Genomic DNA, 17,071 nt, shown 5'->3' on the forward strand with positions numbered 1-17,071 from the left:
TATCACGAGCCTTATCATTTGATATGAAGACAAAAGGGCTGCCCCCTTAAATAAGGGGCCCAGAAAGGCCAAGACTTTCATCAATAACTATATTAGTTAATGTTATTTAAATCAAAAGAATTTCATGTCTCGAAAAGGGCCAGTATTTTTATAAGCTTTATTGAACAAAAGATGTTCAGAATATCGTGATAAATATGAGAAACATTAAATTTAATGAAAAAAAACTTAATGTCATTCTCTTTTAACGAATATCTCAGTCAAAATCACATCTCATCTTATCGAGAAATTCAACGGAAGACCTACTCGTTGCTCGCAACGAGATCTCATCTAGTCTTATTATTATTATTCTTACCGATTTTGTGCAGGCGATTTCTCGTAAATGCGTCGACGGATTTTCATGAAACTTTCAGCATTGATCTGATGACAAATTATATGAACTTAAGGCATTTTTTTTTAAATTGATGACGTCACTTCCGGTTCGGAGTTTTCGGCGATTTAGTGATTTTTAGAGGGTGACTTTGTCCGGCAGTTTTCTCAAAAAGCACTTAACATAGAAGCATAAAATTTTCAGTGCTGATAAAGCAACCTTTGGAGATGTGTATTTGGTATTTCTCAACTACCGGAAGTACGAAGCGCCGACGCTCGCCCTGGCCCGAAAATAGTCGTACCGCGAATTTCAAAATTTTTAACACTTTTTCAACGATATTTTTTTACCTGAAAATATTTTGTGAAAACATATAGAACAAAAGAAGTGTAGAATTCCAAGATCTTTCAAATGATAGCTTGGAAAAAGGGCTGGCCCCTATAATTAGGGGCCTAGAGGGGCTGAACGTTTTTTCTTTATATCTCAAAAAGTATTGAGAATTTTTAATATGTTAAAGAAGCAAAATTGTTCAAAATGTCAAGTTTTATCAAATGGCGTCGTCAGATTACGTCCGGCGACGTCACTTCCGGTCAAACCGGAAGTAGTCAAAAATTGCATATTATTGCTGTTTTTGAAAGGAATTTGATTAACATATGTAACTGGAAGCTTAAATCTTACTTTTCCGTCCGTCGTCGTCACCTCCGGTCAAACCGGAAGTAGCCCAAAATGGCTGAATTTAGTAATAATTAACATAGAACTGGTGGATTAAACAATTTTTTGACTTCATTACACATTTCTCTGAAAAATAAAAGTAATTTCCGGTCGAACAGGACGGAAGACCTACTCGTTGCTTTGCAACGAGCTCGGCTCTAGTTATTATTATTATTATTAACGTTTAAAATATGTCAATCCCGATGACATTGAATTTTTTTTTCTCTCAGTTCACAGACGACAGTAAACATTCATCTGGGTTCTCTCCTAGGATGTACTTTAATCTTGTCTCAGTTTACAACCCATTGTTTTAATATTTATCTATCTTGGTGCTTTTCTACGATGGGACTGACTAACGAAAATTAGATATCGTCGATTTTTAGTTTTTTTTTTCTGTTTTTGTAATTTTCTCTTCCGTTTTAATTTATAACTTTATTTTTTTTTAAACTTATCTTAAGTCTTTTCCTGTGCATCTTTAACCATTGTTTCGAAGAAACCATTCCTTTAAAATATTTTTTTCTATTGATGAAGTTGCTTCTTCCGTTTTGGAATTCCTTCCTTATTCCTTAGAAATATAAATTTAATATTTATTTCCTTACTTCTACTTATTTTAGATTAAATTACAAATTTAAGTACAGTCATAACTTAAAACAACAGAAGTAAACCAACGATATGAATTCTTTAGCAGGACTTAATGCATAGAATTTAATATTTAATAATAAAAACCCACATAATGTCGCAGATATTAATACAAACATGCATACAATCCCTTCAAACCTAAACGCGATGAATGATAATTTAAATTTTCATGCTAGTACACGTACTTATTATAACGAAAATATCTGCTTTTAATTTTTATACACAGTTCACAATTCAATTGCCAATAAAAAAAACATGCATAATAGACATTTTGTGTATTTATTGATATCATATAGCAATTTATATTGAGTGGGACACTTTACAACTTCAAAACTATCAAAAATACAAAAGACAGATTATTTGAATAAAATACCTTATGAAAATTGATTTAAAAGCATAAAAGGTAGATTTGTTCCTAAAAAGGTTGGGAGATGCTAAATAGTATGTTTTCCTCTTCGACAAGAATAACAAGTGGCTATCTTTAATTTGTCGGGGTCAGCTCTAATAAGATCAGCTCAATTAAATTACTGTTTCAAAAACACATTAAGGAGAAAAAGATTGCTTTGGGGGACAGATACAATACATCGGAAAAGATTGTCCATTGTCAAGGAACACAAAGCGGTCGTGACCGCTCAGAAGGAGATGCTCACTCCTCCATGGCACCTGATCCCACTCTGATGTTTTGGAGGCCCCTGTTTGCTCTGCTTCTTTTTTGTAACGTTTAATGGACTTTTAAACTGGAATACTGTTCTTTATCTCCGTATATTTCATACCTTACAGAGGTACCTTAGGTTTATAGGTCATTCTATACAAAAAGTGGCATTCACAAGGTAATTAATTAGTCTAACTCATATTTGAATCGCTTTTGAGAATTAATAATAGCTTTAAATATTCTTAAGAATTACAACTTATATTTAAAAAAGTATTAAAAATTCTACATGTGTGGTAATTGTAACTTCAACAGATTAAAGAAGTGAATATGAATAAATACAAAAGTCTCATTAAGTGTTGACCTGTTCATTTATACATGTAGGTATCAATTTAAAATATAGTATTTAAAAACATTATGTCCATTTTTTAGTTTTAAAAAAGCTATATACTGTACAAAGTAATCTTTTATAATGTCATTCACTACTACTCTGAATTTGACCTATGACCCATACATCCTGAATATTTTTTTCTTGACTTCGATTAAAATTCGCTTCTTAACGTTCAAATGTTCTGGTAGCAAAATATTTTAGGGAAATTTTTAACTTCCCGTTTTAAGGGTATATAAACTACTGATTTTTTAGGGAAGCTTATTTTTAGACAGCGTGCAAGTAAAACCATGGCAGGAGTTTTGGCGGCTTCCATCGTGTACGGTTTGTTCTTTTGTGCGGCTAGTTCTCAGCAAATTTATTCCGATGAAAAAAATGACTGCGTCCGTAATGATCAGACTATAAAAATATTAAACGAAAAGATTGACTCCCTGAGAAGTGAAAACGCGAGGATAACGGTTAATTAGAAGAAAATTCAAGAAGAATTTTACGAGATGTTTAACTTCCTGACGAAAAATGTAACCAACATCCTGCACGAAGACTTGAAGAGCAGTATACTGCAAACCATCAAGTCTGGTAACTCTTTCTCTCTCTCTTTCTCTGAGTATATTTTATATTACGATTATTATCAAATCATGTATTTATGTTTTTCTTTCAGAGTTATATAAAAATTGTAAGAACCTCAATATTCAGAGTAACACAGCATCTGGATTCGTATGCATAAAAATTCTAAGAATTTTCATAAGTATATGCTTAAATTTCTTAAGCATATTCTTAGCTGAGTAACATGCTTTATTTCCATTGCATAAAAATTCTAAGCAACATACTTAGCAATTCTTAGCTAAGCATGTCGCAATCTGCTTAAGTACACTGTTGCCATGTCAATAAAGTCACTTCCGCTTTAACTTAAATGTAAACCTGTCATGATAAAGAAACAAAGAAATAATATTAGGAGAAATACTGTTCATATTCATTTCACCTTCCTCTTATATAACAATTTCTTTTAATATTTGATCACTTTAATAGATTAAAATATTTTGTTTAATATTGATGACACGTTTTATCATCTCAAAAGAGAGAGAGAGATGAATAGATGAATAAACTGTGGAGGGTGTAGAGGAAAAATTGCGTATTCCACAGGAAAGCGAATCAAATAACATGTAATTTTTTAATTAACATTTTTTTTTTTAATTAGAGAGCATGTATGATATACACTTTTTCCACAATGAATCTAGGTTTCCTTTCGAATGTGTGTACATATAACCTGTGTAATATTTGGCACTTTTCTGAATACAAAGTCATTATCTCTCTCTTTTTTTTTTCTCTCTCTCTTGGTGTGTTGATTGAATGAGAATTACATGTGTAATATGGAATACATGTAAATCTACTTCTTTTGATAATGTAAGAAACTAAGAATAATATAATGGAGTACAATGGTGATCTCAAAAGGGGTAACTTTATAATCACAGGTGCTGACAAAGCTACGCAACAATCAAGTGACGTCATATTTTAAACCGTTTTCATATTAAATTGCTAACTTCTAGAAAAGTCTATAAAAGCCACATAATAAAGTGGATTACATGCAGATTATGATTTAATTCATTGAATTAAATACTCTTCATTTTGTCTATTTAATTTTTGTAAAGTTTCTTTAATTATTTTTGTGTAATTAGCTCTTAAAAATATCTTGAGCAATATGCTTAAAAACTTTTAAGACAGGTATAGACCATGCTTAACTTTAAGCATATGCTGAGCATATACTTAAGAGTTGAGAAGTTTTATGCAACATGCTAAGCAATATGCTAAGTAAAATTTCAATCTGCTAAGCAGAAAAACAGTACTTAAGTATATACTTAAGGACTCAAGAATTTTTATGCATACGAATCCAGGGTTCGTATGCATAAAAAATCTAAGATTTTCTCTTAAGTATTATACTTATTCCCAAATCAAACTGCTTAACTAAGAAACATACTTTAAGCTCCATGCATAAAAATTCTAAGTGCCTTACTTAGTGCATCTTAGCAAAGCATATCACTTCTTGCTTAAAATAAAACGTCACAATGGTGTGACGTCATTGCGGGTTTTGACGATATTGAATCTCCCGCTGTACGTCATCATCGTCTGAATATGGCAGAGAAAAAACGTAAACCGAACTGGACAATGGAGGAGTGTTTACATCTAACACGTTTGTTCAATGATAATAAGAAAACTTTGAGGGCTAAATTCGGCGCCGGTGTGACAACCCAAAAGAAGAGAGAGGTCTGGAAGTCCATCACTGAAGCTATCAATGCAGCAAATCCCTCAACAATTCGGACAATAGAAGAAGTGGAAAAGAAATGGCACAACATCCACATGAAGGGGAGAGGGGAGATTTCTGATTATAGAAGAAGTCTGCAAAAAACAGGTTCGTGAAATGCTTGGTATGCTTGTTATGTCAGCCATGTTGTTTGTTTACCGTATCTAAGATACATTAGTCAAGTGATGTAAGGGTGATAACTCTATTGTCGGTATTGAGGAAATATAACGATAAAATATGCACGAGCGTATTACAGGTACCCGAATGTAAGCAGTAGATCCAGATCTAGCTATCACAGAAATTCTAAATTTGATATTCCAAATCAAGAGACGCATGATGTATTAAAATATTATTTTATTAAGTACCAAAGTTACATTATAATACTGTACCATAGGACTTTTGTGTCGTTTAAATTCGAATGACAAGAGACAAGTGTCGAAGACTGAAAGAGTAGACGTACTGTGTACAATTTATTTTAGCACGGAAAGTTTACGGAAATTCGGACGACCTTGGTACTCATGCACATTGTTTAAATTGATTTATTATAGCATATTATTGGTCATAGTGTCACTGTGTGTATCCTAATGGCCTGTGCGAGAATTATCCACACCTTTATGTTTTATACCCCTCCCCCTCCCCCGACCAACAATTTCATTTACCGAAAATACTTATAACTTTTCACAATCTAATAAATAGTAGATGTTAGATCCTCTCGCATACTTGCTACACTAACATCGGATCTAACATCTAATTTTAATTTTAATTTGACTGTGCACACCGCGAAGAACTTTTAGATTTTTCAAACAATTAAAGCGAAGATCTATATGTAATAATGATTTGAATTTCAATCAGCTCGAAAATTAGCAAGCCATTGTAAAAAAAAAAATATGACTATCTAAGCTAAAATGATCCTCGGTATTTTTTAGATAAAGAAAATGTAACTTTTTAAATACATGAAATAATGGATACATGTACGTATATCTTTTTGAAAGTAAAAAAAAAACGAATTTCAAATAAAAATAAAATGCTTCAATTTACATAGGTGGAGGACCGGCAGAGAAACCATTAAGTGCATTGTCACAAGCTGTTGAGGAGGTAATTGGTGAGGAAAATGTTTCTATCTGCGGAATATCTGGGGCCTTTGATTCCTCTTTAATGACGTTTAACAATTTCAACAGGGGCATGGAAGACAATCCATCGAGTTCACTGCAAGGGTTAGGCTTTCTGAAGTGTCAGTCAATTTCATTACTTTTTTTTTTATCTCGATATTGCCTGTTCATAACTGATTTTTTTTAAGAATAGTAAATCGATAATTTAATTTGATGCTCATATATGGCGAGTATACCAGTAATTCTTTATAAATTATTTTTAAACAGCAGAGTGGTGGAGGATTTTCAGCTCGACCCACAGCTCACAGCGTGCACGAGTCAGCCCATTATCCAAGACGTGTCACTGGGTATCTCGGCCTTCCCGATGCCGCCAAATTCTCCAAGAGAAACTACAGTTACATGTAACCTAGCTAGAGAGAAACTTCAACTCGAAATTGAGAACCTCCGTCTGAGAAATACCCTTCTGAAGCAACAATTGAAAGACTTTAATAAAAAAGAATTATAAATCTTTTATTTATTTTCAGACATTAATGTTTGTAATGAACATAAATTATATTCGATAATGGTAATCTAATAAATAAATAAATGTTGACTCTAGAAATGATTCATTGTAATGTGATTTCTGTATGCTCTACCATCCAGATTGTCAGGGACACAGTTGTTGTTGTCAGCATCATCTTCCTCACTGCCCTCATCAGAATCATCGTCGCTTTCTCCATCCTCATCAATGATTGGCGTGTTGAACAATTTTGCTAAATTATGAAGTACTGCGCAGGCCATGATAATCTTGCAAGCTCTCTCTGGACACAACCTTATCTCAGAATGTAGTACGTGAAAACGTCTTTTCCATTGTCCTATGGTTCTCTCCACAATGCACCTCGTCACCTTATGTGATCTATGAATGAAAAATAAATAAATAATTGATTAATGAAGATGCAAGAAATAATTAGGGGGAGGGTAAGTTTTAACTTGAAAATGCATTGGCGTCGGAAGCAAATTGAAGGTGGGGGGGCTAAGTGTAAAAAAAAATAAAATTAACCTTCAAAAAAAAAAAAAACTGACAAGCAAAAAAAAAAAGAAAATGTCCAAATACGAAAATCCTATTTCGTGGGGGGGGGGGGGGGGGGGGGGGGGGGTGTCGATCTTCACAACCACCTCCCCTATTTTAACCTATACTGCGACGTGTCTATGGAAAGTGGGGGGGGGGGGCTAAACCTACGAAGATGTGTTCAATGTCTATACTAAGTATATATTTGGAAAAAAAGTGGGGGGGGGGGGGGGGCAAAGCCCCCCCTAGCCCCCCCCCGGTTCCGACGCCTATGAAATGTATTCATTCCTTTTTTCATCGAATGGCGGTAATTGACTGTAAATCAACTTGAAATATGTCGAGATAGAAAACCGTGAGAAAAAAGTTTGCAGTATTACATGAATATTAAATAAGACATATTTACCCATTGTATCTTCTTTCCTGTCGGGTTGCAGGGTTAAGGAAGGGAGTCAGGATCCAGTTCTTGCACGGATAGCCACTATCACCGAGTAAGTGACATTTAACAGGAATTATTCCGGGTGTTTGAAATAATTGGCTAATGCCACTTTCTCGTAAAATTCTCGCGTCATGTGTTGACCCAGGCCACTTGGCGACTATGTCCAGTATATGACTATGTGCGTCCACGACAAGTTGCACATTTACACTGTGGAAGTTTTTTCTATTAACAAATTCTTCTTCATTGACTGTAGGACGTAATATCCTAACATGGGTCCCGTCGATGGCGCCGAGAACTCCCGGAAAGTTGGCAATTGCGTGAAAGTCTGTCTGGTGCCGCTGAATTGTCTGAGCGTCAGTGGGAAATTTTATATATCTTTGAATGATGTGCGGTCGAGTTAAGGCCGTAGAGACTCTCTGGACAATCCTAGACACAGTGGATTGGTGAATTCCGAAGTCATCTGCGTTACATAACAGGCACGTAGTATCAGGGGGGGCCAGGGGGGGTGAAAGGAACTACCCCCCCCCCCCCCCAATTTTCGTTTTTTTTTTTTTTTTTTTTTTTTTTTTGCTTGTCAACTTTTCTTAGGTAAGTTAAAAAAAAATTTTCTCAGGTTGGCCCCCCCCCCCGCTTTCAAAAACGATGCTACGTGCCTGCATAATTGCATTTTTCCTGTTGCGAAATAGCGAAGAGCTATCATGACTTGTAAATTGGTTGGTATGCTACCATTTCGACTTGTTGCTGGCGAAACGAAATCGTCAATCAGCGTCCCGATATGTTCAATTCCTTGTCTATCAAAACGGTAGCGTGTGATAAGTCCTACAGCATTGTATTCCGTAAAGGGATCTAATCTAGGCTTAAAAACACGGCGTTGCCTTTGCTGTCTTGCAGCCATTTTGTTGTGGTAAGCAAAATGCTTAAAAACTTAAGACAAGGTGAGGGGTTGTTTAACTTTAAGCATATTCTAAGACATATAAGTAAGAATGAGAAACGTTATGCAATCCACTTACAACGTTAAGTGACGTACTAAGTAAAAAACGTCACTCTGCTTAAGGTAAATCAGCACTTAAGAATATACTTAGCAGAATAAGAATTTTTATGCATATGAACCCAGGTGTTTATGAGATATATCCATTTGGTATTGAAAGCAAGGTCAGCGTCTACTGTGACATGATGACAGAAGGTGGAGGATGGACAGTAAGATCTCTTTATCTCTCTCTCCCTCCCCTCTCTCTCTACTCTCTCTCTTTCTCATCTCTGTATTACTATCTCTCTCTTTATCATTTTTTCTGCCCCTTTCTCTATGACATGGTGACAGAAGGTGGAGGGTGGGCAGTATCTCTCTCTCTCTCGCTCTCTCTCTTGCTCAACGATCAATTTTAGCTTCTATTTCTTCTACGTTGAGGATGGACAGTAAGATCGCTCTCTCCCTCTTTCTCTTTCTCTCTCTCCCTCCCTCCGTCCCCTTTCTCTCTCTCAATGTCTCGCTTTCTCTTTTTTATCCTTCTCTCTCTCTCTCCCTCCCCTCTCTCTGCCTCTCTCTCCACCCCCTATTTCTCATTTTCTCTCCAATCCCCTTTTCTCTCTTTCTATCTAATGCCCAACTATCAATTTAAGCTTATATTTCTTATAAAATTTATGAATCAGCTTTTAAAACTGATATTAAATCTCTTTATTGAAAACAGCGAAAAATGTCGCTGAATGAATATTGAATAATTCTTTTCTTGTCTAATTTACATGAAGATAATAAAAAGTCAATATTATTTCTTACAAATATTTATTTTAAAATAAGGAGATTTTTGTACATGTATGAAACTTTTTTGTTTAAAAAAATCATTACTTAAAAATTGTGTATATTAAAACTAAATAAAAATATCGGTTTTGAATGATTGTTTTAATGAACAACTCATTTGAAACATTGTTCACAGTAAAACATAGCAAAAATAAAAAAAAATTCACTATTTTCTTTAATGAATCCGACATAATTCATAAATCCTTAGGCTATCCAGAAACGGGTGAGTGGTTCCGTGAGATTCAGCAGAACCTGGGCGGAGTATAAGGACGGATTAGGTAACGCTACAGACTCCTACTGGATAGGTAAACTATTGACAGTTATGTTGGTAACGCTACAGACTCCTACTGGATAGGTAAATTATTTACAGTTATGTTGGTAACGCTACAGACTCCTACTGGATAGGTAAATTATTTACAGTTATGTTGGTAACGCTACAGACTCCTACTGGATAGGTAAATTATTTACAGTTATGGAATGACTACAGAGGACAAATTTATGGCTCCCTAAGTGTTAGGGTTAGGGTTTCAGATGCAGAAAATATTTTCCTCCCTTGGGGAACCATTAATTTGTTTTCGTTGTACATATTCCACAATTGTATCATATCTTATGTCGTTTTAAAGGATGGGAATTCTGATTATTAACAGTTTGAATTAGTTTTTATTTATATTAATTTATAAATGAAATTTATAACAATTAATGTTGTATACAAGTACACTAAAATGATTTTTGTACTTTAATTTCAATACATATTTGTTCATTGTTTAAACAAATGTCATACCTTTACAATTGTGTGTTGCTTTCTATGACAACAATTCTGATAATATTTAGCTTTATAAATGCTTATATACAACAATATAAAACATTTACGGAAATGACGTAATTCAGGGTTCGGGTTAGATATATATGACAGCAATCCTAAAATAAACATTAATTATTATATATAACACGACAACATATTAAAGGAAATGACGTAATAAATCAGCTTACAAAGGGAAGGAACTCCTCCCTCTACGTCTGCATCACACTGACTAATGGGACAAAACTCTATGAATTATACAACCAGTTCTCTGTTGCTGATGAAACCAACAACTACAGACTTTTTCTTGGAGGACCAGCCACCGGGACACTGGGTAGGTAAAAAAATGTATGAATGACAATCAAAAAGGAGAGAGAGAGAGAGAGAGAGAGAGAGAGAGAGAGAGAGAGAGAGAAAGAGAGTTTTATAACTTGTTACACATAGACAACTCTTTCTCTAAGAATCAGCCCTATTGTTAGGTAATTATTGCGGGTGTAATGCATGAATATCGATATTTCGAAAGTCAATTTTTTCTTGTAATTTGAAAATCGACAGTCCATACTATATGAGTCAATCAGTAATAAATTGTTAAAAGTATTGAACAATATCACTTAATACAGTAAACACTGCACGTGTACTTGTAGGTAATGTTGTCAGATACATAACTCATTCGTAGGAAATCAATTTAGGTGTTGAATAATCATCGAATACTAAAAAACCTGTATTGGAAATGTTATCAATTACAGTGGATAACAATGACTGTTTGTAACTACATGTATCCCGCTTTTGTGTTGAAGACATTCATCGTAGATTTAATAAAAGCAATACAAAAATAAAAAAGTTTTTCTTTACATAAATTGCATTTATATGTAGTTGCACAAATTTGAAGAATTCCCAATGATTAATGTGGTAAAAAAATGGAATAAAAGCTATTGTTTCCTGTAATGTTAGCTAAAAGAGGTGCATCCCCCCCAGAAAAAAATCAAACTGATATTTTCTTATATTATATCAATTTATTTGTTCTTGAATTTATTGTTTGAATTTCCCTTCTTTATATGTACCTATATAGGCTTACCAGTTTCAAAGTTCAGAAAATTGCTTCACATCAGTGAAATAATAATTCAATTAATTGACGTAGACCGCATGGCGCGGTGGATAGAGCCGCAAAGTAAGGAACCGATCTTTACGTCGAGTGTTCCAATCACACTGTGGGATGGGCAGACTGGTCCTTCGGATGAGACCGTACAAACCGAGGTCCCGTGTCCCCCACTGCTCAGAGGCACTGTATTATTATAGAGCAACATTTGTAGCTCACAACCGACAAGTCGTGGTGTCACCATGTGAATGAAAAATTCTCGACAGGGACGCTAAACAACATACAATCAATCTTTAATTTCTGTTTGAATTCATCATCATGTTCGTATACAGTCAAAAAACAAAGAAACAATAAACAAGAGGCCCAGGGGCCACATCTCTCACCTGAGCTAGGAAAAAGCACAAATCAGATCCGAATTAAAAAGTTTACTGAGGGGTTGGGGGGGGTGGGAGGGGGTTTGAATTTTAATACTACTTGAGAATGCCTCCATATCAATACTGCATATAGGTTCTTGAGAAAGTTCTCGAGAAAAAGATTTTTAAAGATTTTAAATGAGTTTCATCTATCCTGGCCGAATGGTTCTGGAGAAGAGGATATTTAAAAATTTTTCCTATATATTCCTATGTAAAACTTTGACCAGTCATTGTGGCCCCGCCCTACCCCCAGGGGTCATGATTTGAACAAACTTGAATCTACACTACCTGAGGATGCTTCCACATGAGTTTCATCTTTCCTGGCCCAATGGTTTTGGAGAAAAAGATTTTTAAAAGATACCATTAATTTTTCATTAATTCATAATTATCTCCCCTTGGAAGAGGGCTGATGGCCCTTCATTTGAACAAACGTGAATCCCCTTCACCCAAGGATGCTTTGTGGCAAGTTTGGTTGAAACTGGCCCAGTGGTTCTTCAGAAGAAGATGAAAATGTGAAAAGTTTACAATGACGACAACGACGACAGACGACAGACAAATTTTGATCAGAAAAGCTCACTTGAGCCTTCAGCTCAGGTGAGCTAAAAAAGGCATCAATGTAAATTACATCTGGGTCAGAAAACCCCTCCCCTGAGAGATTCATCAAGTAACAAGGTTCACTGGTACTGCTTCAAAAAAAATTTAATTGTTCATAACTGGCTTGTAAACATAGGTCAGATCCAGCTTCCAAAGCATATCTGGTACTGTCTATCCCGAGTATAATCAAGGCAAGTTCAGGCCCAATAGGTATTTCAGTTACTTGAGAATGATCAACTCTAAAACTTAAATTAACAGCTAGTTCATCAAAATGCAAGTTTGGTCACCGTGACAGAGAGCTTATAATTACTTGGGAATGAATCTGCTTCAATAATTACAATTATAGGACAGTCATAAATCTGTGTGTATATACCTGGATGCATCATCCATGCATGCATGGTCCTTCTGATCAGGGCTTTTAGTGCTGTATTAACCACATTATTATTTGCATCATTTTTTATTCGCAGTTTGTCAGTTTGCAATCATTTAATAATCAGTTAATATATAAAAATATAAATTATCTCAATACTTTTCTTGTCCTTGGTGGTTAAAATATTTCTTTTAATTGCTACTCTTGACACAATCAACTTAATCGTGTTCAAAACTTTTAGGACTCAAAATCAATATATCAGAATGAAATGATAAAAAAAAATTTTAAGGAAGTTTTCCTTAAGCTTTAGAATTTGAAACTACCATTAACTACAAAAAACAAAGAATAGTAACCCCCATTTGGTCATATAACTGTTGTTAAGACTCATTATGCCTAAGCTTGAATCATTTCTCATGGAAAAGACTATATATAGCTGCATTGTAAGAAGACTTACAAAAGTCTTGATACAATATGAATGAGTCCTGAATTTATAAATGGAAGTCTGATAGGATTGAGCTATTCATTGTTATTAAGCTAGATAGCATTTCTGGGTATCTTAAATGGTCAATACAGATAATTTTATAATTGCTTTAAAATCTTATTGGATGAAAAGGTTATCCAAGAAACAAAAGCAATGGATGGATCGATATCTTTTTGCCATGAAAGAAAAAGATGTTATTTAGACAGTCTCTCAGTTTGGGAATCTTTTTATCTTAGAATATCTACTTCCTAAAAACAATGTGTGTGGCACATAAGTATACCTTTAAGTCATGAAATGTTTAAATTATGGTCTACCTGGCTTTCAACTCTGAATTCTATGCATGATTAACTTCTGATCATTTTTCGAAGATATTCTTAATTAAAAATCATAGTACTATTAGATGTTCTTATAGACAAAAAAATCAACATACATTATCAAGACTTTTTGAAAGATATCATAAAATGAAAATCCTTGTATTTTTTTTTATTCTAAAAAAAGAAATTCTTTTCACAGGTATTTTCTTAAGTTCTTAAGAGAAGTAGCAAAAAATTAACCGGCACAATAAAAGTGCAACTGAAATCCTTAACCTAATTCACCTCTTTAAATTATATATGAAATAAGACAATACATTTTCAAACTACGCTGCATTTGTCCCAAAGACCTAATGCTGAACCCTGCATGACCAAAAATACTTATCACACGCATTTTTTTTATTCAGCACTTCTTGGAAAAAAAATTCAATGTGTTAATGCATACACATAAATGACAACTATCAACAAAGAAACCCCAGCGCGCGTGAGTAAATTAGGTGACCTAGTATATGAAAATAAGGTGACTCTCACCTGGTACCGGTCTCTGTCGACTACTAGAATCTCCCGGAATGTCGATCAACTTCTCAATCATGTGCATTTTGAGTTGTCTAGCTTTTATCCGCCCTTTCGTGAGTCGTTGCTTGGCTGCCATACATCGGATGTGATCATCGAAGATGAACCTGGCATTAAGGAGGGGGACGGGCTGGGTGTGTTGAGAACTGGCTGGTCTGTGGATCGTAATGTGGAGGGACCTACTGTCCTCCTTATCCCCCGTCACTTCCACATCCTAACAAGAGGCCCATGGGCCACATCGCTCACCTGAGAAGCTTTGACCATTCTGTTCTTTACCAGATTTCCTCCTTGTTATACATAATGCATCCCCACCCTACCCCACTGATCATAATTTAGACATTTTGAAATCTACACTACCCCATGATCCTTCCATGGGCACATATGTTTCAGCTTTTTTGGCCCAGTGGTTCCTGAGAAGAAGATTTTCAAAGATTTTTCCTATATATTTCTATGTAAAACTTTGATACCCCATTGTGGCCCCGCCCTTCCCCCGGGGGTCATGATGTGAACAATTTAGAGTCTACATTATACCAGGATGCTTCCACATAAGTTCCAGCTTTTCTGGCCCAGTGGTTCTTGAGAAGAAGATTTTCAAAGATTTTTCCTATATATTTCTATATAAAACTTTGATTCCCCATTGTGGCCCCGCCCTTCCCCCGGGGGTCATTATCTAAACAATTTAGAGTCTACATTATACCAGGATGCTTCCACATAAGTTTCAGCTTTTCTGACCCAGTGGTTCTTGAGAAGAAGATTTTCAAAGATTTTTCCTATATATTTCTATGTAAAACTTTGATTCCCCATTGTGGCCCCGCCCTTCCCCCGGGGGTCATGATTTTAACAATTTAGAATCTACACTACCCCAGGATGCTTCCACATAAGTTTCAGCTTTACTGGCCCTTTGGTTCTTGAGAAGAAGATTTTTTAATGACCCAACCCTATTTTTGTCTTTTCTTGATTATCTCCCCTTGCGAGGGGATATGTCCCTTCGTTTTAACAATTTAAATTCCCCTTCACCCAAGGATGCTTTGTACCAAGTTTGGTTAAAATTGGCCCAGTGGTTCTTGAGAAGAAGTCGAAAATGTGAAAAGTTTACAGACGGACAGACAGACAGACAGACAGACAGACAGACAGACGGACGGACGACGGACAAAATGTGATCAGAAAAGCTCACTTGAGCCTTCGGCTCAGGTGAGCTAAAAATGTTAAATTAAAAAGGTGTTGTTTATTATAATTGTAAGTAATACAAGAATTCAAAAAGTTTTTAATGTTGAACACCACAGATGTTTTCCTTTAGCTTTTAATTTAATGTAAATGATAATGATCTTTTATGAAATAGGTGTCCTTGTAATTTTTTTTTTCTAATTACACAGGAGACAGTATGTTAGACACGGGGGATTCGGACGGTGATCTGTCTGGGATGTCGTTCTCCACCCCAGACAGGGATCACGACAGATCTGGATCTACCTGTGCCGCTCTCTATAACCGTAGAGGAGGCTGGTGGTTTAACTCATGTCACCTCGCCTTCCTTAACGGACCCTGGTCCCCGGGGTCCTGGACCAACCCATGGTATCCTACAGTGACTGATGGTAGAGAGATAAAGGAGACTCTTATGATGATAAAACCTCACTGACTTTTTATATTATTCTTTTATTCATACTTGTTCACACATGTTATAAAAAGTTAAATACTTTTACAGTAAATGATAATGACTTTTTCCTTGACATAATAGCTGTATGGATGTTGTATTACAAAATATTATACTTTCATGTAAATTTATTTAGTTGAATCTGATTGGTCGAGAAACATTTGTTAAAAAGCACTACTACCCGCTGAATAATGAAGCCACGCCCTCCAGCGTAGCAACAGTCAACATTGCTTAACGACGGGTGGTATTCCAAAAAATAGCGACTGCGCAGAATTTATGCGCGCACGGTTCACTGTTATATGTATTTGTATAAAACATTCAGTATAATATAATAAATATTGCATGTAGTTGAGTGTAACATTGAAATTTTCACCCCTCGAAAAGCATTGTCAACCTCGGCTGCGCCTCGGTTGACATTGGTTTTCTTGGGGTGAAAATTTTCAATGTTACACTCAACTACATGCAATATTTATATAGTAACAGATTTATAGATATAATATTATTATGTGTTATGAATTTAATGAAAAGTCCCATTATGTTTTGAAAATATTGTTATAACCTTACTTCCTAAAAACAGGAAAATCACATTAATCTTTCCACATAATAATTTTTTTTGCTTTTTTATTATTAATTTTCGTGTTATTATTAATCTTATAATATTATAAAGTATATAAATAACAAAGAAAATGTGAAAGGTCCGATAACTGGGAATAAGTAGCATACACAGCCAATTGTGCCTAATGTTAATTTAGTGTTAATCTCAATTAACATTGAATTAACGTTACATTGATGTTAGTTTAATGTTACTTTCGTGTTAAGTTAACGTTAAAATGATTAACATTAAATTAACGTTAATTTGTAACGTTAATTTAACTTAACATGAATTTCATGTTAATTTTTAACGTTAATTTAACTTAACATTAATTTCATGTTAATTTTTAACATTAAATTAACATTAAAATTTTATGTGAGCTTAAAAAACTAGAACCGAAATATTAACATTAGATTAACGTTAATTAGTTAATGTTAATTTCTTGTTAATGTGAATTTAACTTTAATTCTTTAATGTTAATTTCATGTCAATAAGAATAACATGAGATTAATGTTATTATTCAAATTTTAGACCTAACTTTAAACAATAGTTGTTAATCATTTTAGTGACATTTGATTAATTATTAAGATGTCCATATGTGGATACTCAAAACCGCCGGGGTAGGGGGGGGGGTAGGCACTTGTGTCGGATATAAATTTTTAACCCCAGTACATAAAGATACACATGTAACAGTTGTGTTAGTATGATACCTTAGGTTAAAAAAGTATTTCCGATACAATTTATTTCCGATACAAGTGCCTT

General features: G+C 34.7%; 2 protein-coding genes across 3 annotated transcripts; one reads left to right on the forward strand and one right to left on the reverse strand.

Moving 5' to 3' along the window:
• Window positions 1–6,750: 6,750 nt before the first annotated feature.
• Window positions 6,751–8,535, reverse strand: LOC134266107 (putative nuclease HARBI1). The gene is made up of 3 exons (XM_062748340.1): window positions 8,367–8,535; window positions 7,608–8,100; window positions 6,751–7,051 (listed from the first exon to the last, which is right to left on the reverse strand). The coding sequence occupies exons 1-3, from the start codon at window positions 8,533–8,535 to the stop codon at window positions 6,751–6,753; spliced, it is 963 nt and encodes a 320-aa protein (XP_062604324.1).
• A 224-nt stretch (window positions 8,536–8,759) lies between these two features.
• Window positions 8,760–15,788, forward strand: LOC134266109 (ficolin-2-like). Of its 2 annotated transcripts, none has more exons than XM_062748344.1 (4): window positions 8,760–8,837; window positions 9,641–9,737; window positions 10,398–10,565; window positions 15,443–15,788. In XM_062748344.1, exons 1-4 carry the CDS (start codon window positions 8,811–8,813, stop codon window positions 15,700–15,702), a joined length of 552 nt encoding a protein of 183 aa, XP_062604328.1. In that variant the 5' UTR covers window positions 8,760–8,810; the 3' UTR covers window positions 15,703–15,788. The 2 variants fall into 2 exon arrangements, with proteins under 2 accessions (XP_062604328.1, XP_062604325.1); XM_062748341.1 differs by lacking the exon at window positions 8,760–8,837 and adding an exon at window positions 8,926–8,975.
• Window positions 15,789–17,071: the final 1,283 nt, after the last annotated feature.

The sequence above is a fragment of the Saccostrea cucullata genome, unplaced genomic scaffold (assembly GCF_032062105.1).
Source record: "Saccostrea cucullata isolate Sc308-1 unplaced genomic scaffold, CSIRO_AGI_Scuc_v1 ctg3176, whole genome shotgun sequence".
Taxonomy (NCBI): domain Eukaryota; kingdom Metazoa; phylum Mollusca; class Bivalvia; order Ostreida; family Ostreidae; genus Saccostrea; species Saccostrea cuccullata.